The 24,329-nt window shown below is 37.2% G+C and overlaps 1 protein-coding gene across 1 annotated transcript; it reads right to left on the minus strand.

The window, feature by feature from the left end:
* Positions 1-9,197: 9,197 nt before the first annotated feature.
* LOC132095485 (dnaJ homolog subfamily C member 10-like) lies at positions 9,198-24,223 on the minus strand. Its single transcript, XM_059500537.1, has 23 exons — positions 24,094-24,223; positions 23,139-23,429; positions 22,884-23,049; positions 22,714-22,764; positions 21,852-21,934; positions 21,616-21,747; positions 21,431-21,524; positions 20,917-20,994; positions 20,770-20,813; positions 20,524-20,655; positions 18,659-18,748; positions 18,389-18,499; positions 17,966-18,080; positions 17,070-17,197; positions 16,709-16,825; positions 14,782-14,883; positions 14,518-14,673; positions 12,806-12,939; positions 12,666-12,719; positions 12,230-12,377; positions 11,103-11,225; positions 10,895-11,005; positions 9,198-10,074 (listed from the first exon to the last, which is right to left on the minus strand). The coding sequence occupies exons 2-23, from the start codon at positions 23,334-23,336 to the stop codon at positions 10,063-10,065; spliced, it is 2,379 nt and encodes a 792-aa protein (XP_059356520.1). The 5' UTR covers positions 23,337-23,429; positions 24,094-24,223; the 3' UTR covers positions 9,198-10,062.
* Positions 24,224-24,329: the final 106 nt, after the last annotated feature.

Raw genomic sequence — 24,329 nt, forward strand, 5'->3', positions numbered from 1 at the left:
GGAAGGGTCAGGGGTACCTTTCATTGTTTGGACCGATCATAAAAACTTAGAATACATTAGAACTGCCAAAAAACTCAATTCCAGGCAGGCTCGGTGGGCACTTTTTTTTCGGCCTGTTTGATTTTTCTCTGTCGTACCGCCAGGGTTCCAAAAACGTTAAACCCGATTCTTTGTCACGTCTTTTTGATCCTTCCGAATGCCCGGTGAATCCCAAGTGTATTTTACCTGAGAATATAGTAGTCTCAGCACTCGTATGGGAGGTCGAATCGAAGGTCAAGGCGGCCTTAGACGGGGTAACGTCTCCGCCTGGATGCCCACCGAATCGTTTATTTGTGCCGGAAGAGTTACTGTCCGAGGTTATTCAGTGGGGTCAATGCTCTAATGTTGCTTGTCATCCAGGGATAAGCCGAAATAAGGGTTTAGTTAAGCAACGATTCTGGTGGCCACTTATGGCTCGCGATGTTCACGATTTTGTTTTGGCTTGCTCAGTTTGCGCCAGTGGTAAGTCATCTAACCGACCTCCTGATGGGCTTCTTCAACCGCTGTCTGTCCCTTCGAGACCCTGGTCACATATCGCTCTAGATTTTGTTACCGCCCTCCCGCCCTCTAATGGCCGGTTCTCACATTCCATTCCCTTGCCCAAATTACCTACAGCCAAGGAGACAGCGGTCACTGTCATTGACCACGTCTTTCGGTTACATGGCCTCCCGGTAGACGTAGTTTCTGACAGGGGATCCCAATTTATATACAAATTTTGGAAAGAATTTTGCTAATTGTTAGGAGCGACGGTTAGTCTGTCTTTGGGTTATCACCCTCAGAGTAACGGGCAATCTGAGCGAGCCAACCAGGATTTAGAGAGAACATTGCGATGTTTAGTCTCCAAGAATCCTTCTTCCTGGAGCCAACAACTCTCTATGGTTGAGCATGCTCACAACTCATTACCAGTGTCAGCCACGGGCCTCTCTCCGTTTCAGTGTAGCATAGGTTACCAACCACCTGTTTTTCCTAGTCTGGAATCTGAAGTCGCGGTCCCCTCCACTCATGCGTTTGTCCGCGAGACTCTGCTCCAGATGAGGGAACGCACTAAGGCCAAGGCCGATTGCCACCGGTTGAAGCCTCCCATATACATTGTGGGTCAAAAAGTGTGCCTTTCTACTAACAACATTCCGCTCCGCTCCGTTTTCTAATAAATTAGCTCCTAAATTTATTGGCCCGTTTCCTGTCACCAAGATCATTAGTCCGGTGACAGTCCGCCTCAAACTACCTCCGGCGTACAGGAGGATTCATCCCGCCTTCCATGTGTCCAAAATTAAGCCCGTGTTTTATTCACGCATTAATCCGCCTACCACGGTTCCACCACCGACGCGTCTCGTAGATGGGGAGCCAACTTATTCGGTTAATCGGATTCTTGACTCGAGACGGAGGGGACGAGGATTCCAGTACTTGGTGGACTGGGAAGGTTACGGTCCGGAAGAGAGGAGTTGGGTACCTGCTAGAGACATACTGGATCACTCCCTTATTGATGATTACAATCAGCAGGTAGGCCCGTCTGGGAACTCCAGGAGGCGTTCCTAGGGGGGGGGAGTTACTGTCCACTGATCTCGGGGTTTTTCACTATGTGGGTGAAGTCTGTGTGTACGCATCAGCACTGATTGTTTCTTGTGGGCGTCTCTGCTAATTGTTATCAGCAACAGCTGTCACTCATTACTCCTCCCTATATATTGCCGTGTCTAGCGTCTTGTGTTTGTCAGAGCGTTGTTTCAGTTCCTCGTCTCATGTTCTGCTCTCCATGTGTTGTTTCTTCGTTGGATTGTCTTGTCTCCCCAGAACCCCGTCCACTCATCTTACCTTTCGGCTCGCTCCCCCACAGTTCCTGTGTCACCCTCTCCTGCTGCCATCTCATCACAGCACTTCGGATCCTCCACTCACCTGCATCTTCTCGGACTGTGTATCCCCGGCCAAGTATCACCTGTGTTCCTGTTTTCATGTACTGTGTCATTCATTTTATTAAAAACCCATTAACTCGCACTTGCTTCCTGCCACTCCTTTCACCAGTCGTTACACTGGAGTGACGTGGATCACTTGTGGATGATTGTGTTGTTTTTATCAGCTGTTTGGTCTCTCATTCTGATGGCACCCATTCACTGCAGAGGATCCGTTGGTGGGGAAGTGATGTAATGATACATTTCTCCAAATCTGTTCTCATCTCATCTACATCTTGGATGGTCTGAGGGTATGTCAATTTTCAGCAGATGTACATTTCTGGGTGAACTGTTTCTTTAACATGGGAAAACTGGATGTCAAGCACCTTCATGGGATATTTAAATGTTATACACAAAAAAGTACTTCACTCTTTTTGGTAGCTGAAAGCAATGATAAAATTATCTAAAACCTCTAATAAACAAACACACAACACGATATAAGAACTCCGGAATTCCACATCTGTGTAAATGTGTAGAACTTTCTCTGGAGTGCTGATTCCATGTGGCTGTTCAGATAACTGACTCTAAGCACTTTCATATGTTGCTGGAGCTCTGCTCTGTGATCGGCCTCAGTCTGATCACACTTATTGCAGGAACATGAATAGGCCTATTGCACAACACAGCGCTGGAATATTTTGTTGAAATCAAGCCCATCGTTTCCAATTAAGCATCAAAAGAAATCTGTGTCACCGATTCAGCAACATTTACTGTATGTTACCATTTATATATACCCACAGAGGGCCGTGCACATATGCGTGAGTTTCCTCTGCAGGTGCGAAGCGGTGGATGATGAAGGGTTGTCTGGACTGTGGAGATTCAGCTCAAATGCATTGCAGATGTGTGACTTAGTCTGCCTCACTGTTGCTGTTGCAGAACATTAAAACATCTGTACAGCTCACATTTACGGCTTCTTTTCTGTGCCCTCTGCCACAGAAAAACAACTCTGCCTTTTAATGAGGCCAAAGACAAGTGGAGGCTTCCTGAACTTTGTGTGGACACTTACAGGAGGACGTCAAAACCTGAACAGCTGCTTTCTGGTGTGCAAAGACTGCTGGTTTGTCTTAAATGGTTGGTTCATGCACATAATAAGATTTTGGGACCATTTACTGTTTCTTGTGTTATTTTAAACTGCTATGATCTAATTTATTCTTCAGAACACAAAGGAAACATTTAAAGAGTATTGACAAATTGTGCTGAAGAATTGCTTTTTCATACAAATGCATGTAAACTTTCAAGTTTTAAAATAACTTAATACAAAAGGATACAAAAGGACCAAACTTCTACTTCTACAAAATGTTTTTATTTGTGTGTGTGTGTGTGTGTGTGTGTGTTCCACAGAAAAAAGACATCAGATTTGGAACTACATGCAAAAAAAAAAAAAAAAGAATATATATATAATATTTTTATTATTATTATTTTTAAATAAACTCAACATATTTTTCTTAAATATGTACATGCACACGTGTGTGTGTATATATATAGTACACAGTACACACACATTATGTAAACAACAACTTTTATTTTGGATGCCATTTATCAAGATTAATCCTTTGACCGCACTTATATATACATATTCTTTATATGTTAATTAAAGCCTTCTGAATCTTAAGACTGCCTGAAATCACCTGACAGTTAATTTAGATCAACCAGCTGGCAGATGTCATTTGAGGTCACATATCTTGTAATTTTTGGGTGAACTGGTCCTTTAAACCATTGCAGTCTGCAGCAGTGGACCAGGTGAGGGGTTTAACTTCCATGTCGAAGGGATTCGTCATGGTTCCTGCAGCGGTGTTTCTCTTCACACTAGATTCCCTTTGAGCACCACTTTCTCCAAGACTCCCACAATTCAACTATTATGCCCCGTCTTGCATTTTTCCTATTATCTTTGTATACTAATTGATTAATTACCTGTAAACAAACCTTTTCCTCTGAAGAGAAAGGTCAACACTAATTTGCTCAAATACCTGCCTTGAGGTTCTGAGGACTGTGTATGCTTGCAGACGAATCTGTTGTCATAAGATCTCTGCAATGATAAACAGCTGCAAGCTTTGGGATTTGCTTAAGGATGTTCTGTAAAGCCAATCACACAGGACAGATGTACTTTAGAAAACTTAATCACAAAACCCCAATTATCACGTTTACATTGTCTGGACAAATAATTGCTTTAGCGGTTGGGCATTTTATTTACCTAATCATTAATTCCAAAGACTTTTACACATCAAACAGGAGATTTACAAAAAAAAAGTTGATTGGACTTGATGGGTTTGGAGTTCTTGTTTAATTCAAAGAGCTGAAAATTCCACTTGTAACATATTTTATTCATATTTTGGAAACATTTTTATATTCATTTCATTTTGGCAAAATTTCAGTGACATAAGGATGCCAGCAATATTTTAAAAATCGAGTTTAAAACAGATGCACCATATTTTTTTTTGTATTCATGTGTCATACAGTTACATACAAAAAAAAATGTAAAAAAAAATAAAATAAACATTTATACCATTTTCAACAAATTATTAAATTTTTATGGTTATTTACAGTTTTAAAGTAGTCAAGTAAAATATTAATAATGAAATGTTTTCCTTACACTTTGAATACTCATTTATGAGCACATATGTTCTCAAGCATTCAAATGTAAACAGAAATAAGCAATTATGAATATAATTTTTTTTCAGACTGAGAGAGCTAGCCATTTTTATTTTAAAAGGACTGCATATGCGATGCACTGAGCTGATTTTTTTCAATGAGCTAATTTTTTTATAATAATAAATACTGAACAAAATATTAAGGAATAACAAACTAGGCTACTTTCAAAGTTTATTATTATTATTATTGTTTTTTAAAAAGTTTTGAGTCTCTTTGCTTTATTAAAATCTCTGTGAAGTCCCACAACCTAGATATTTTTTACTTTAAACCCCACTAAAAATCTAAAAATAAATTTAGTTCAGACATTGATAACATTTACAATAAAAGCTTCCCTGTATGATTTTTGAATAACATAATATATAATAATAATAAGTAATAAAATAAGTCAAACTATTATTTTTTATTAACTTTAAATTATGAACCTGTTTGTTTTATTAGAATCTCCGCGAAGTTACATCGCCTGTTTGTTTTTTTTGTTTTGTTTTTTTTTACTTTAAACCCCATTAAAAATATTAAAATGAATTTTAATTTAGACTTTGAAAACATATTTACAATAAAAAATTCTGTGTATGAATTTCTGAATAAAATAATATATGGGGGGAAAAAAATAACAGTGCCATCAACCCATCTACATCTACAACCCTCTTCCTCCAGTCCGTATATGTGCATCTGAATTTATAGTCATTAGGGAGCTTTATAGTTGCTTTACATCATTAAGTCTTCATAAACCCTTTCCCCCCAACTCTCTAATGTGTGTGAACGTCAACCGCAGCAAAATAAGTCTACGTGAACCAAGTCAATTAAAATAAAAAAAGAAAATTTATTATTTTGGTGTGATATTTAATAAAAAAAGGTATAAAACTTTAATCACGGTATAAATTTCAGAACACATTTTTATAATCGTCCAAAATGACGTTGGTTTTTAAAAGAATAGTGTGTGTTTTCCGTGAACTCTAGTGTTCCTCTTGTAAAAACCACATTGTGGTTACAAGGTGCTACAACGCGCTGACGCCAGAACTGGGAAAAGAGCCTGTCCAGCGGCCCCAGGTGGGATTTTTCCACCTCCGAATGAAAGTAAATAAATGCTCAGCGATCCCGCAGGGTCGCCCAGTTCCCCAGGAATCTCTGGGAACGCTGCCTCACCTGGGCAGGACGTTCACACGCTTCCCATGTTTCCTTTCCAGTGTTCTCTAATGGTCAAAATGACCCTGAACAATTACTACTGAACCTTGTTTTAATTTGGGGTGTGCTGCTTTTTTATGGCCTTCTCCCCACCCTGTGCGTTACCCATGATTTCATAAGCACTGGATGGGACCCGGCGGTTAGGGGGGTACGCTGGGGTCACGCCGCTGAGGGATTTTCTTCCAGCACCCGAATGAGAGAGGCCAAGGCAGTGGCCAAAGGGGTGAGCCCTGTTCCAGCGCCCATGCCAGGACACACACTGCGCACTATGAAGGGAGCTCCTGACAGACTGACACGGAGAAGAAAAAGAAAAGGGTTTGATGTGCTGCCACAGACCCTGAACATTTCATCCTCCGAACATATGTGCATGGGGCCGCCGGGGCCCTTTGAACACCTCCTTTCTCTTCTCCCTTGTTAAAATGGAGGAAGTTCAGATGAACTTGGACGGGAGGCGGCAATTCAGCCGCGTGGGCCCCTGTGGAGATGAAGGAACAAATAGAGAGGTGCGGGAGTTTTCAGGCTGACGATCAAAACCCAAATAAGTAGGTCAAGTCAAGTCAAGTCAAGTCAAGTAAGTCACCTTTATTTATACAGCGCTTTAAACAAAATACATTGTGTCAAAGCAACTGAACAACACAATAATGCAATAATGCAAAATGACAGTCAAAGGCAGTTCATCATTGAATTCAGTGATGTCATCTCTGTTCAGTTTAAATAGTGTCTGTGCATTCATTTGAAATCGTCAAAGATATCGCTGTAGATGAAGTGACCTGAACTAAGCAAGCCAGAGGTGACAGCGGCAAGGAACCGAAACTCCATCGGTGACAAAATGGAGAAAAATACTGGATACGTACTGGATCCGGGTGACTGCAGTGACCCTCTGATCTGAATACAGACTGGATCTGGTGGCTACGGTGACCTCGGAATAAGAGAGAAACAGACAAATATTAGCGTAGATGCCATTCTTCTAATGATGTAGCAAGTACATAGGGTGTTATGGGAAGCATTCCCGGTTCCAGTTTAACTAATTAATGCAGCCTAAAAATCCTTTAACGGATTTGGATATTAAAAGCATATTAGTACATTAAGTGTAAGCCAGGTTAAAGAGATGGGTCTTTAATCTAGATTTAAACTGCAAGAGTGTGTCTGCCTCCCGAACAATGTTAGGCAGGTTATTCCAGAGTTTAGGCACCAAAAAGGAAAAGGATCTGCCGCCCGCAGTTGATTTTGATATTCTAGGTATTATCAAATTACCTGAGTTTTGAGAACGCAGCAGACGTGGAGGATTATAATGTAACAAGAGCCCATTCAAATACTGAGGTGCTAAACCATTCAGGGCTTTATAAGTAATAAGCAATATTTTAAAATCTATACGATGTTTGATAGGGAGCCAGTGCAGTGTTGACAGGACCGGGCTAATATGGTCATGCTTCTTGGTTCTAGTAAGAACTCTAGCTGCTGCATTTTGGACTAGCTTGTAGTTTGTTTACTAAGCGTGCAGAACAACCATCCAATAAAGCATTACAATAATCTAACCTTGAGGTCATAAATGCATGGATTAACATTTCTGCATTTGACATTGAGAGCATAGGCTGTAATTTAGATATTTTTTTGAGATGGAATGCAGTTTTACAAATGCTAGAAACGTGGCTTTCTAAGGAAAGATTGCTATCAAATAGCACACCTAGGTTCCTAACTGATGACGAAGAATTGACAGAGCAGCCATCAAGTCTTAGTGTTCTATGTTAATACATGCAGAGTTTTTAGGTCCTATAATTAACACCTCTGTTTTTTTCAGAATTTAGCAGTGAGAAATTACTTGTCATCCAGTTTTTTATATCGACTATGCATTAGTTTTTCAAATTAGTGTGTTTTACCAGGCCGCGAAGAAAAATAGAGCTGTGAAAGCTAACACCATGTTTCCTGATGATATCTTTCAAGGGTAACATATAAAGCGTGAACAGTAGTGGCCCTAGTACTGAGCCTTGAGGTACTCCATACTGCACTTGTGATCGATATGATACCTCTTCATTCACTGCTACGAATTGATGGCAGTCATATAAGTACGATTTAAACCATGCTAATGCACTTCCATTAATGCCAACAAAGTGTTCAAGTCTATGCAAAAGAATGTTGTGATCAATAGTGTCAAACGCAGCACTAAGATCCAATAGAACTAATAGAGAGATACAACCATGATAAGATGATAAGAGCAGGTCATTTGTAACTCTAAGGAGAGCAGTCTCAGTACTATGATACGCTCTAAATCCTGACTGGAAATCCTCACAGATACCATTTTTTCTCTAAGAAGGAGGATACTACCTTTTCTAGGTCTAGAATACCTGGGCTGAAATAACCATTAGCTTTCCCATTCGTCTCAGCACAGGACCTGCTTGATGTCATCATGGGAACTCATGACTACACCAACGTCAAAGGCAGCATACAGCGAAAAATATGAAGTCCTCAAAAATGAATCATGAATACATTTTCAGCTGCCATTACTCCAGTTTTCTGTCACATGGTACTTTAGAAAACAGTTGCATTATTATAAAATGTAGTTAGTACTTAATGTTTTTTTATTTTTTGTGGAAATCATGATAAAAAAATTTTCTAAGATTGTTTGATGAATAGAAAATTCAGAACAGCATTAATTTGAAATGCATATCATTTGTAAGGTTACTTTTGATTAACTAAACGCATCCTTGCTGAGAGTATAAAGTTCTAAAAAAAAAAAAACTTTTGAAATGGTAGCATATGACGATTTCCACAAAAAACAACAACTGTTTTCAACATTAATAATAGGAAATGTTTTTTGAGCACCAAATAAGCATATAAGAATGATTTCTGAAGGAACGTGACAGAGGCTACTGAAAATGTAGTTTTAACATACCAGGAATGAATTACATTTTAAAATATTATTTTATTATTTTAAAGTAGTCTTTTTTTTATATTGTAAAATTATTTAACAATATTACTGTATTTGATCAAGTAAATGCAGCCTGGGAGACATTTCCTTCAACAACATTAAAAAATATAAATAATAATAATTCCAAACTTTTGACCAGCGAAAAATAAATAAATAAATAATGCTAACCAGCTAAATCCTGACCCCTTCATGTAGGACATTTCATATGCAAAAAATAATAATAATAATTTACATAAATCTTAAAAGGAAAATGTGCAAAAAGAAGAAGTGAATGCCTGTTTAATTCAAAGAGAGTGATAAAGGGTCATAAAACATCACATTCTTACTGATAATCTTACAAGTTGACCCACTTCACACATTTTAAGTAATCAGAGCGCTGTAACAATATTTACCCTGTTGTCTCAGGAAATATTAGAAATATAGTTGATGTGTGCTTTATAGAATTTAGAAATATCAGAAAGCAGTGTTCAGCATAAACAGCAATTGTCTCATGTTTAATAGCTGTTGTTTCTACAAAACAATAGTGAATATCCATGACTTTGACTGCGAGTGTAATTTCACAGGCCTCTGAGGCCATTGATGTTAACTCAGCGCCTCCTAGTGGCCACCTGGAGGGCATTCACACACCTTTAATACAGAAATATCAGTAAACCAAGTTTAAAAAAACTTATTCTACAATGAATCTCTGAGAATAAATACACCTGCTGGAAACTAAAACCATTAAAAGAGAACAAATAAAACATAAAAACAGCAGAAAACGAATTCAACTACAGATTTCATCTATAGCCAGTGTAGTTTTATGCGTCTACAATAATTTGGTTTGATAAACTACATGATAGTTTTGGCAACTTTGACAGAACTAAAATGTCTTCTAGAAACAGAAACACACCCACACACACACAAAGCAACTTGAATTACATTTTGCCAAGTAAAATACAATTCCTTTGTATTTAATCAGACCATTTAAATCACAGAAATCCATTTCAAAATGGAGCAGCTGTGAGAAAATAAATCTATCGTTACAGTCTTAAATACAGTCTGTGTGAGGAAATGAAGACACTACTTGACAGTACATTCATAGATTACAGAGAATCAGAAATAATTGCACTGTGGTGACCTCTTCTGCATCTGTAACACATTTCGAGGTGTCTGTTGAGTCCTGATTCCCTCTTCTAAAGCAGTTGAGGTAAAGCCGCTCCTTTCTACAGTCCATTTGGCAGTAAACAAATCTCTTGTGCTCACCAAAGTGAGTTTGTGAGTGTGCGTTTTCTCCCATCACTCTCACCGCTCCACATGCAGCAGCTTCTGTGGATCGCCAGATGTGTCCTATAGTTCATCCTGTAGCGATATACACAAAAAATATATATATTTTTTTTACATTTTACATGCAAGGAAATCCACTGTTAAAGTGAAAAGAAATTAATAAAATCAAATGCAAGATATTTCCAAAGTCAACAAGTAATGAGACCATCGCAAAAGTAGTCTTTTTAGCATTTATTTTAATTCGGGTACAGATGCTGATGATTGTTTATTAATTAAACAATTTATTTAACTGTTCAATTGTATAATTGGGATAAATATGGGATTGTATGTAATTCGCATAGTTAGGAGAATATTATGCAATGTATTATTGGATGTTAAGATTTGTGTTGCATGGAAATTGTCCAGTGTTTAAATGGAATATGTGTGTTTTTAGTGTTTGAACATTGGCTAATGAATGATGATAATTAATGATTTAAAAAGTGGGTGGAGGGATTGAATCGCCTTGAGCCAAAATGTTTGTTTTTGTATTTTGTCCTATTGGTGATTAACGTAAAATTAACACTAAAAAGAAGACTACTTCTGTGAGTGCAGATCAAGGTTTCATATACCAAGTCATTTAATAGATTGATGCACCAAAATCAAATATTTATTGACAGAAGTATCTTGGATTTTCTAAAGAATACAAAAAATTTTATTATGATTTCCATATATTATAGTCAAACTGTTTTTTCAGCCATCCCTGAAATAAATGACCATTTAAAATATAATAAAACAGAAAACAATTTTAAATTGTAATAGTGCTTCACAATAGTACTGTTTTTACCGTAATTTTAATAAATGCTGCCCTGGTAAGGATAAGTGAGCTCTCTTTAAAAATCATAACGGTCTAACGTACTTTAAGTTTGGAAGACTTTCCCTGTGATGCTAGCTGCTGGAGTCTCTGTCGGAGAATATCTGCGATGACTGTGGCGTCTCGGCTGTTAATATACTCTCCTCCTTGATTTCGCTAAAACAGGTCGGACATAAAGGTATCAGTTAGAATAGGTACAGGAATAACTCAGAGAGCCCCTGGAACAACAGGATGGCCAGCACTTGTGTCGTACCCGTGTGGTGCCAAGGCGGGGGTAGAATCGGACACTGGGGTAAGCCTTGATCCCGGCATTCTGGCAGGTCTGAGAGTGCGCTTGACAGTCCACTTTGCCAGCTCGCACCGTTCCCTTCATCATCTGCAAGAGAAGGAACAGGTGAGTGATGCTGCTGAACTAATCATGATCACGGCACCTGCACTGACTGAATCCAGTGCAAACGCTCATGCGTTGCTTTTCTTTTATTATTACAATTGCATTTTTTAAATTGCATGTTTAATAACACATGCACAACAATTAGAGTGAAAAGCCTGAATTGAATTGAATTGAATTGCCCTGCAGCTCTGAAGCTCATGTGAATAAAACCTGATTATCATGTTCTCCGGCATAATTTAAGAATGGTCCAATGAGAATCCTGGGCTTCAATAGAGTGCAACAGTGTTTTCGCCCAAGTTTTCAGCAGCCTCGAGTCAGAGTCACTATAGATTTTTTGTCATTTCAACCATATACAGCATTCCTCCAAGACCACTGTGCTGCATAAAAACAACACCAGACTAGAAGTACTAACCAAAATACGAACTTAGATGAAGATAGATAAGATTGCACACATACACTAGACTACAAAAAGTGCATGCGTGCAAACAAAAAGTATTTTTCTCAGGATTTTGAAAGGTCTTAGTTGAAGCAGCCATAAACCAAACCAACCAGCTGGCTTGAGGTACATTATAAAAATTTATATGAAGTTAAAAAGAATTGGAAAATTTGACAAAAGATTTTATTTTTTTAAGTGTCTGTATTAGTACTGACTATTCATTAATTGGTCAGATTTGTTTGCAGAATCATGGCCAACGTAGTATTTCCACCAAAAAAATCTGTTTTTTTAACTTAATTATTTACAGCTAACTTTTGGTCTTTACAGTACACAGTAAAACTACTTGGCAGCATTAAAAAGTAAAGAATGTATGTGATTGGCTGAAGCACTGTATGCACTCCTCTCATCACCCCAGCTGTTAAAAGGGCATTTGCAGCTATATTTGCATTTCCTGAAGGAAATGCCAATGCTTGCAAAGTAGCAGAAATCTTTGAGAAAAAAGTTAGAATCATCGCAGCTGAGATTAGCTGATGTCTTCACTGATTTGTCTTACCCTGGCAAGAACTTCAAACTCAGGGGCGAATTGCTGGCATGGGCCACACCATGGGGCATAGAAATCCAACACCCAGTGATCATTCCCTCCCAAAACCTTTCTCTTAAAGTCCTCAGGTGACAGATCCACCGAGGCACGAGGCAGAGAACTATCAATAGAAGAGTCCATGGGTTAGAGGGTACTAGATTCAAAACAGCTTTTTTTTACAGCTGTCCTAAAAAATGCAACCAAAAGTGACTGATTTATAAAAATAAAAAAAAACAAGTAAAAACAAAGCATAAAACAAAAAGCATCAAACTCATACTGTAATTAGTTGAGTCAATTCGGTTGTGTGCTTTGTGTAAGAATCATCATTTGCATGATGCAAATAATGAAAACTACCAACAAAATAGTTCTCATAGTTGGCGAATACTTCGTGAGAATTATCTCAGCTCACCTCAAGGCCCAAGTCTTGAGTGAAAAGGCATCCCGGTGCCATCCATTGTAACTCCTGTTAACAATGAGAGAGAAACGTTTAACCTGTTGAATCTGGTGTGTGTAATTATGTTTGAGTTACAGAATGCAGGAAACACGCACTGGTACTGGTCCCTACGGTTGCTGCTCTGAGGAAACAGGCGGATCTCTGGGTAAGCGCGCACATTCTCGCCCTGGCAGAACGAGTGGTGTTTCTGGCAGTCGACCGTTCCCACGTTTACAATCCCACTCAGCATCTAGAACAGACAGCAATAGGGCTGACACGATCATGACATTTCTGCAAGTGATTAAGTGTCAAAGTACTGCAATAAATTGGATAAAATGCAAGCTTAATACAGACACAATTTAAGAAAAAAATCTTTTATTCACAGAGAAATTAGAAACAGTTCAACTTTTTGAGTTTCTTTCTAAATGAGTTTCTTTAAGGCTTTACAAAACAAATATTGCAAAGGTTAAAATTATATGGGCTGTTATGGTTATTATACTGCCATAGCAGCATTTCTCATACTGAAATAAAGTAAAGCTGAAATAAAAATGTATTAAAAAAATAAAATAATAAATAATTTATATATATATATATATATATATATATATATATATATATATATATATATATATATATATATATATATATATATATATATATATATATACTTATAGAGGTGGGCATAGATACATTTTTTTAATCTAGATTAATCTCACTGTAATCTTGGAATTAATCTAGATTAATATAGATTAAAATGGCTCATTTGAATTCTGCCAAAGGCATTCAGAATATGTGTGCTACCCAAATAAAATAAGGACTAAAAGTAAGTCTTTGGGAACAGGTTTCTCAAGTCAGGTGGTGCATTAGACCAGGGGCTCATCTCCTGTTTCCAAATGCATCACAAAGTGCTTGAGAAAAATGTAAACTAATTCCACATTGCACAAAATGCAAACAACTTTACGCCTGTTTCACACATACTCCGTCTGCAGTGCGTATGCGTTTCGTATTTTTTTTGATGCACCCATGTTAACGGATTCCAGCATTCACACGGTTGCGGTCAGTCTTGACGTTCCAGGAGCGGTGCGTCTGCAGCAGTGCAGCGATCGTTTAAGTACCGAGTAGCGGACTGCAAACGCGTCCTGTGTGAAAGCACAATGAGTATGAATCCATGCTGCTTCTGCACCACATACGAAATGCACACGGACTGCATATGCACTGCAGACGGATTATGTGTGAAACAGGCGTGCGTCTTGTCGAGGTTTCCATTGGGAAGCTTCTTAAAAAGAAATTCCATGAAGCAAACCCGGCGGCTTCAGCTGCATCCATGTTAGCACGTCACGTTTGATGTGGTAATTCACAGTAGGCATACACAGAGGTTTAAAGACTCGTTCTCGCCCCCTACAGTGCAATTCGGTTAGGCATACATCCGCGCTAAAATATCAAGGTGAAAGTTATCATAGCTCGCCTAGTATAGACCCAGTTCTCAACCCAACTTTGAGAATAGATTAACGGCGATATTTTTTTTTTTTAATCGCCCGATAAGTCTCCCGTTAACGTGCCGAAAATGGCCCACCACTAATATATATATATATATTTTTTTTTTGTTTTGTTTTGTTTATTTACTTTTTTTTTTTACTTTTTTTTTTTATAAGTGCACAATGGCCTTAGTTTCCACAAATTAATAAATCAAACATTTGTCGACAGCTGCTTATGTAATAAGGGCAATTACATTAAGATCATATACAACACAAAAAACGGTAATAACAAGGAAAAGGTAATTCTATTACACTCAGATGAATTGTCAGTGTAATATGATGAGAGCAGATACCCGTGCCATTCTCCTCCACTCGGGCAGCAGGGCCTGGCAAGGGCCACACCACGGAGCGTAGAAATCCACCATCCACGTCTCTGAGGACTTGCGTCTCTTTACCAGCTCCTGGAATGACTCTGGGGTCAAAGTCACCACCACAGGGTTCACCAGGTCCTGCAGAACATACAATCATCTATTACATCTAAACAGGTACTGTTTATAATGTGTATAATGTATGGATTATGAGGGTATGAATAAGTGTAACTGTAATCTGTGCCTCACCTCTATAAACTCCAGGATGCCGTCTGCAGAATGATGGCCTTCATACTCATGGATGCTGGACTTGTTGAAGATTACAGTTGTAGGATATGCATGAATGTTGTACTGAAAAGGGGAAAGATGCAAGAGATGAGAACCAGCTCTCACCCTTTTTCACATCCATTCTCTGTTAAAATAAGCATATTTACGTCAAAGCAAAGTCTAAAGTTATACGAAGTTAAAATTTAAACAAAGACAGTGTAAGGCAGGACTATGTCTTTTTCAGTAAAATAGATGATTATTATTATTCATTATTTCTGCAGTTTTGTTGCTAGTGGTGCAGAAATGACACTTATAATAATTACTAATACATTATTTTAATGATATTATTAGTAACTTAAACAACATCAGTCTGTGTGCATTTAATTTATTTAATACACAAGTTTCACAATTTGAGTTGAATTACTGAAATGAACTTTTCCACGACATTCTAATTTATTGAGATGCACCTGTTTTATTTTTGCTGCTAGTGCTGCAAAAAATAATACACTTCAAATGCTGTGGTTTCCTGTGGCATATGGTTATGATACTTCTGTAAACAAATCTGTACACAGAGATACTTATAGCTAACGTAATAGAAAAATTATTAATTATTAGTGGTGTAACGGTACGTGTATTCGTACCGGACCGTTTCGGTACAGGGCTTTCGGGTCGGTGCACGTGTGTACCGAATGACCGAATGCAATATTTTGTTTGCGGAACATAGGTACATTTTCGTGTTTCCAAATGAACATATTAAGTTGCGGAAGTCTCCGCGTTCAGCGCAAATCCCGCCCTGCAGCTGATTCTAAGGCCTGTGACACACTGGCTGCGTGGCGTGAGCGTTTTCTGTGTCTTTACACACCAGAATCGTGCCTGACGTGGCGCTGGCGCGCTGCTGCTACTGTAGGTGACATAGAGGGAGGCCGCCGACAGACCAGGATCTTGTCTTCACGACAACAATATCTATACTTTATGTTGAGCATAAATATAAAGCCTACTGATAAAGGACACCGTCAACAGTATTGACGGCAAAATAGACTATGTTTGACAGGTGCAATATGCTAGTGTGTCACCGGCCTAAGGTTTTCAAAAGGCATCACGCGAGTGGCATTTAAACAGACCTTTGCTCTTAATTCCGATCGGTCCAATGCAATAACGAAATCTGAGCAGGTCTAAAAACTGAAACTGTTCATGCTGCACTTTACACTTTGTAAAAGTTATATTTATTTTTTAAATATGAGCAGGCCTACAAGCTGGGATTGGTAATGCTGCACTGTAATCATACTTATTTATTTATAATTTTCATTGTATGATATTGGTTTGAGACTGAGAGTATTTTATTTAGTGAAGAACTTTGCAGCAGTATTTTATTTCTTATTCTTTTTTTTATTTTCTATATGTTTTATTAAAAAGTATAAACAAATGTAAACCTTACTGTACCGAAAATGAACCGAACCGTGACTTTAAAACAGAGGTACGTACCGAACCGTGATTTTTGTGTACCGTTACACCCCTATTAATTATTAATAATTATCTATTGTTAATAAGCAGTTATTTTAATAAAATTAAAGACAATAAAAAGCATTATTACAATGATTTATGATAATAATAATTATGATTATTATCACTACAATCATTATTAGAAATATAAATTATTATTTAATATAATTATTGTTGCTTTGTTAATTTTGCTGTTAGTGGTGCTGAAATTACACCACTTTTAAGATTTATTATGAAGAGAATGTAAGGCATAATTCAGATGCTGTGGTTTCCTGTGGAAAGATTCAGAAGGTTTCACGATGATACTATAAACAGATCTGGTAAGTGGTAAGACAGGAAGCTAAAGAGGATCTGAATCCATTCTACCATCAATTCTGCATCATTTGAGTGAGGGTGAATATCCCAGTACCATATTGCAGAGCCTCTCGTGCACAGTACAGTCCAGAGTCCCAAACTTCAGCTGTCCAAAGAGCTGGATGGAGGCCTTTCTCAACTCGGGGAGAAGAGCTCGACATGGCGGACACCACTGCGGGACAGAATAATTACAGAATATTTACCCATAATTATTTTTAAAGAGACCAAATTTCAAACACCGGTGCAAATGATCCTTTTAATTGTATTGACTTCACATTGTGGCAGTGATGTTCACTGTGCTTGTCTTCGCAGGAAGTTACCAAGGCAATGTAAGTATGTGCTCAGCTGATAATCATTAGCGTTCAAACAGAGGCTTCAGCAGAGGTTATCAGAGAAGTGTAAATGTAACAACTCACAGGTGCAAAGAAATCAACCAGCCAGGGCTCTTTCTCATGGTTGGGAAAGTTCTCAGGCCTCAGCGTGGTGACGTGGGCATTCACACTCTCTTTTGCAAAGGCCACAACATTGTACAAGGCATCCTTACCTGGAGATTTAAAAAGAGGAACTGGCATCAGAATGCATTTTAGACCTATTTCAATACCAAACTAAGTTTCATCAATTTAGATCAGAGTTTACAGGTTGTAGTGTTACTGGCTGAACCAAAATGTCTTTTAACCCTCTGATGCTGCTGTTGACTTTACCCTAGTTTCTGGGGTCTACCCTACGGGTCAGAAACACTTTTATTCAGAAATGATGCATCAAACTGATCAAAAGTGAAGTCAAGAAATTTATAACGTTACAAAAAAAAAAACTACTTAAAATAATAGCTGATCTTTCATGGTTTCATGTTATCATGATTTCCACAAAAACAATATATAGCAGCACAACTGTTTTCCACATTGGAAATAATAAGAAATGTTTACTGAGCAGCAAATCAGCGTAGAGTGATTTCTGAAGGATCATGCGACACTGCTGACTGGATTAATAATGCTGAAAAGTCAGAAAACTGTTCTTTTAAATTGTAAATACATTTTGAAATGAACAATTTTTATTGCATTTTTTTTATCAAATAAATGCAGCCTTGTTGAGCAGAAGAGACTTAAACAAAAAAAAAAAACAATCGACCCCAAACTTTTAAATGGTAACATATATTATTTCCCTTTTCATATGCATATTATATTTTTATGACAACATAATATATTAGTATAAATATGCATTAATATATTTAAGAATTCATGCAGATGGTAAAAAGCAATTTTTTTTTTATTTAGGTGCAAAATACATAGTCTTACTAAGGCTCTTACAAACTCACCATAGTGAATCTCAAAGTCATGAATTCCAACTCCTTTAAAAACAGCCACACAGGGCTTCTGTATATATAGAGAAGCACACAGCTCTGAATCTGCGACACAGTCCACCTTCCCCACCTGTGCAAACAGATAAACGCAATTAATAAAACATAACAGCACCATATTACAGAACTCATATGACCTATGTACTATGTAAAACAATGTTAAAAAAAGCTGAAGTTCCAAGACTCTCCAAAACTTGTCTGAGGCCATAAGAACACTGCGTTTAGAGTTAAGAAACAAACTAAATATCATACAGCTTCAAATCAATAATGCATGCAATTGCACTGCGTAAGTGAATTTAATTCTTTCATATTCTGAGTGAACTAAATAAAATCTGGGACATTACAATAAATAAATAAAATCAAATAATATAAATCAAGAACCTGTATGTGAGAGCCTTTCAGAAGAGCTTTGAGTTTTTTATATTCATGTGATGCCAGATCATTATGTCCAAAGGAGAAACTGATGAGCCATCGGTGATGAGCCAATTTATGCTGAAATGACAAAGTCAGAAAAAACCCCATTAAAATAAGTAGGATGTTTTTACAGTCATATTTCATGCAGCATGGCAGTTACTGTGTAAACAGTGTTGGGTGAGGAACAGGACGGGGGCAAACATATGATGTTCATGATAAAGTCACTTGGAGTCTTACCTCAAAGCTGCTCTTTGTAAGAATCTCCAGGTCAGGCAGATGCTGCAACACTTGTGCATATATTTCTTTAGTGTCCAAACTCTGGATAAACTGCAAGGTTGATCAAATCAAAATTAAAACCAGCCTATTAGATTAGCACAATTATAAGAATAGCAGAGCTCGACATTAAGCTTTAACATGAGCTTGTCCTTAAAAAAGTAAAAAAAGTTACTTGTCGTCTGGAATAAATAAATAAATAAAATGACGTTGAATTGTTACATGTGATCAATACATTAAGTAAATAAGAATAATAAGACCCTTTATGGATGTTACTATTCAAATTAAATCAGTATCAACAAACTTCATCTGTCCAAATGCATAAATAATGTTATTAGATTAATGTTTTACTTTTTTGACATACAAATATCAAATGTTGGAAAAATTCAATGATACTTTTAAATATGAAATTAAACCACCAGTAATGGTGTGAATCATTTATTCAACCGTTTCGTTCAAACGGCTGATTCATTCAATAAATAAAGCCAGTCATTTTTTATAAATGGCTCACTGAATCATTGACTCGTTAAAAAATGAATCATTTAGTAGCAAAAGACTGTTGTGTGTTGCTCGCAGATGCGCGACTGTTCTGCTGTGGCTTTACTTAGAACTATTTTTGTTTGAAATGAAGCAAAAACTATCCATAATGTGTCTAAAATGTAAATCAGTTAATTTTACTTGTTTATTTAATTAAAGTTGTATAAAATCAATATCAATTTTGCAATCGATCTGAAAGTGGGGAAAACATCACTCCTGGTAATGTGATGTTGCAGATTTTTTTCTACCGCAGTATGTTTGTTCAGGTTTCTTTGTGTGTACTGTTGCGATTATAGTGTTGATTTCTCCGCGCGTCAGACCGGCTACATGAGCCTCAACTGACTCGACCTTGATTCTGTCAATACATTATCCATTATTAGTCACCATTTACACTGAAAGTAATAAAATCTGAATCTTTCTCGCCAAAGTGTTGGTGCTGCCCTAGTTATTGATTGTTATAAAAAATTTAATAACACCCCTCCTGCACTCTCATTGGTTAGCTGACTAGAAAGTGACAGTGATGAGTGCAGCATTTTATCCAAAGTTGAAAATTCTTCAACTCTCGGCGTGAGAAAAGAAATGGCCGAACGCTCAGTGCTCAGCGTGAAAAAGACGCTCAGCACTCGGCACGCTCCTGGCGTTTTAAAGAACAGGGTGCTCCCATTGAGAACAACTGAAAAAATACGCTAGCCGCGGGGAAAAATGCTTTGGTGGACATGCGGCCTATTAATGTCGAGCCCTGAATAGCCCAACCTGAGAAAAAAAATGGCTACTCACCCTGAGGCCATCCAAGATGTACAAGTTTGTTTCTTCATTGAAACAAATTTGGAGAAAATAAGCATTACTCACTTACTGTGCATATTTCCCTTCTGATTCAGACAAAACTGCTTTTTCACGGGAGAAAGCAGAATTATGGACAGAGGACTCTAGCTGGAAGCAATGTTTTGAAGTTCGAAGAATGATCATTTTTTCAGCATCTTGATGGACTGGTTTCTCACAAACATGCAGCTTTTAACTTCACATGACGTTAACTGATGGACTGGAGCCATGTGGATTACTTGTGGATTATTATGTTGTTTTTAACAGCTGTTTGGACTCTGACGGCACCCATTCACTGCAGAGGACCCATTGATGAGCAAGTGATGTGATACTAAATTACTCCAAATCTGTTCTAATGAAAAAACAAACTCATCTACATCTTGGATGGCCTAAAGGCAAGTGCAATTTCATTTCTGGGTGAACTATTCCTTTAAGCACCGGACAGGATGTGTATTTATAAATAAGGTCCCTACCATTGCGCTGCCTTTCTGAGCAAGAGAACTGCCAGGGGGAAAGAGGGCAGTAGTGCTACTGGTGATCTCAAAGCTGTCACACAGATCTGCCTGTTTGGAACAATCCATCCATCCTACATTGACCAGACCATCCTTTTAAGAGAAACAAGTGGAGTATAGGTTTCAATGTTCATTCATGCTCGCAAGACAATAACATCTCTGACACTGAAATTGAATTTGGAGAAACATGATCAGCTTAATGCTTACCAACATTCCAGCAAGCTTCCGCCTTGTTTGAGATTCCAGACAATCTGTGTAAAAAAAAAAAAATAATAATAATTTATGAATGATTAATTTATGAACGAGTGATTATAGGTTGGCAAATCTAACATTAAGCTTTAATAGTCATCTCACCCCCAGTGTCAGCGCAGAAAGTTATCAACCAGCTGATTCTTTCGGCAAATGCTCGATCAATCTCATTAAAAATGTTCCCTAAAAATGAAAATATTTTACATACAATTTTCAACAAAGACAGTATAATAAAATACTTTATCACTTTATATTATATTAATACTTTGTATAAATACGTAAAAAAATGTTTGCATTACTTAATTTTTAATAAAAAATGTTATTCATTTTGAGACGAATCCTTAGTAAACACAAAATACATTTTTATTTTTGTACATAAGAATCTAGAAAGTTATCATTACATCAGATAATACAAAAATGAATAAGTAGTGGCAGATAGGTATTTCCCTTAATTAATACACCTTTTTATTATTATTATTATTATTTAATTAGCATTCATTTCTTTTTTAGTATAGCTACATTTTGCTTCAATGACAGCAGTTGCATGAACTCTGAAAAATATTTGTATTTCTAGATTTAAAGAAAACAAAATGTAAATAGCTATGCCAAAATGTAATACCTTGCCATAGTTCTGTTACTTTGCTCTTCACAAACTGCATTGCAAATGTGGTGAGGCTTGATTTTGTTCTGTCGCCATAGTATTTTTCTGGCTTCTGTTGGAGTGATCACATTTATATTTTAGGATCACAACAGACATTAAACATCATTATGTATCATATGCTGATAAAGGCAGAAGGTTCTCACCATTCCCGCTCTGAACACATAGAGGCTGGGGTAGCTGTTGATGCCTTTACTACGGCACAACATGCCATTATCACCGCAGTTCACAGCGCCGATCCGAATCACACCGTCCATTTCCTTAGCAAACTCCCGCCACTGTGGGGTGCATCACATTTCAGTCAAATAACCTTTGATAACTTTAACAATCCTAACAGGTGTGAGGAGGAAGTGACTAAGAGAAGGAAAAAATGGTTACGTACCACTGGGGCAAGATCGTGACAGTGCGAGCAGCGTGGGAAATAGAAATTCACAAACCAGACGTCCCCAGAATTTACAGCTGCATCTGTGGAAAAAAAACAAAACTGGTGTCTCAACCATTGTAAAAAAATAAAAAATAGAAAACAAGTTAGGCCTCCATTTGAATAGTACAAGATCAGCTAAAAAGATATGATAGGTGGGTTTAAAGAAACCTGACAAGAAATTTTCAGGACATATCTCACCCCAAATGTGTAAAAAATAAATTAAATTTAAATTAAATTTAATTAAATGCGGGGATTCGAACCCCCAACCTTGCGCTTGACAGCGCAGTGCTCTACCAATTGAGCTACAGGAACACTGAAAAAATACATTTAGAAATATTAAGCAGATTTTATCCTCCAGCTGCCATCAAGTAATAAAAAAATCTCAAGTTCATTAAAGTTATGGTAAAATGTATATATATATATATATATATATATATGTGTGTGTGTGTGTGTGTGTGTGTATATATATATATATATATATATATATATATATAGTGTATATAGCATTTTTTTAGTTTTTGTTTGCTTTTGTAAAGTAAACGGTTTATCTGTTATAATGATGATAATCTAATGAAAATTGAAAAAAAAAAATTTAATCGTAAATGTCTGAATGCATAATTTGGATAATTTAGAGGAAAATGTGATTGTCATAAAAATAATGTCACAATGCAAAAAAAATAATAATTTACTTTATGCAAAATATCATTTCATTTTTGTCTTTTGATTTTGGGGTATAATATGACCTGAATCTGTTTTTGTGAGATTCAATCCAGCACACAAAATAAACTCATAATCTGAATAATTCAAGATCATCACTCACCAAAGTCCCCTCGGTCTAGTGTAGTAATTTCTGGATCATCATCATAAATTCCTGAAAAACACAGTTGCATGGTTTTCCACCAGCTTGAACACAAGTATGACATACCTTCCTACTTGCTTTGTGTTGTGCCGTGAAATAATATCCAAACACAGCATAGAGAATAAAATTACCGAAATCATATCTGTAATAGTTCCAGCTTTCATATCTTCCTCCTTGCTGTTCATCTTGCAGGCCCTTCTCTCCATACTTGTCGTATTTCTTCCTCAAGTCCTCGTCCTTCAACACCTCGTAGGCCCGATTGATCATCAAGAACTTCTCGTGGGCCGTTGCATCATTCTAAAAAGACGACGAAAGCGTTCTTAAGAGTCTCACAAATGAAGAAACACACATACGTCTGGCTGCTATGCCATAATAAAAATACTCACTGGGTTTTTATCCGGATGCATTGTGAGAGCAAGCTTTTTGAAAGCCTGCCGAATCTCACGAGTACTGGCCTCTCTCGAAATACCTAGCAGCTTGTAGTAATCTTCATCAGAGGAAATGGCAACGAAAAGCCACACTGCAATAAAAGCAAACAGAAACGACTTCCTAGGAGGTCTCTGGTGATTCTGAAACACCTCCATTGTCGATGGCTGTTGTTGGTGCAGATCTCAAGCTTTTCAAGAACGGCGAACTGCTTACAGGAGTGTGATGATCATCCTCAGGGAAGAAGACACCTAGAAAGTGATGAGGTCTCAACTCTGCTTCTATTGGAAATGAACACGTAGGTGTTTACAGAAGGAGGAGCAACTCTCTCATGCCATCTTTGATGCAAGACGCATCACTAATAATTAGCATTATTCATGCTTATTTCAGTTCCTTATCACTGTAATAGCACATACTACAACATTTACAGTATAAAGGCAACTCAACAAACAGTACAATTACGAAGACATTTAACATTTATACACTAGTAAACGTATTTTATATACAATAGACGTGCTTAGTTCTAATACAAACATATGAAACACAGATTATAAGAATAATACCTTCTTCGCATGTTATGCAGATGTCAGAAAAGTTTTAGTAGTGTTTGTAACGTTACCGTTACTGAGATCAGCTCGGGTTAGTTGTGCAAAGCTAAAACTGCAAACTGGTACAAGACTCGTCAGTTTAGTATAACAGCTAAGTTTACATTTGGATGCAAAACGAAATGATTTTAACTCATTTTCGATTATTAGTGAATGTTAACTGTCAGATTGTAGACACACACTGTTGGATCATCCGGCTATTTACTGCATTCCAGTCAAAAAAACAAACAAACACGTCTGATCGAAATCCACAGAGATACATGTAAATCCTTAGCACACTCATTTGGATACACTGTGTTTATTGTCTCACCTTTTGTTAAACATTCTTTAATACTCCTCCAGTTCTCTCCTGATTCGTGATCTTATTCCCGAATCACCGGTGTCTGCAGCAGTGTGAAGCAAGAGAGCAAAAATCTTCCGGAAGTACGTGATTTTAAAAATAAGAGTGGTATACAATATAACCGCATTTGTTTCTTGCTAGCTTAATATTTTAATCTAAATATTTTGTGTTTAAATGCTTGTTGTTGACGAATATAAGTGTGTGTG

This window comes from Carassius carassius, chromosome 19 (assembly GCF_963082965.1).
Source record: "Carassius carassius chromosome 19, fCarCar2.1, whole genome shotgun sequence".
NCBI lineage: Eukaryota > Metazoa > Chordata > Actinopteri > Cypriniformes > Cyprinidae > Carassius > Carassius carassius.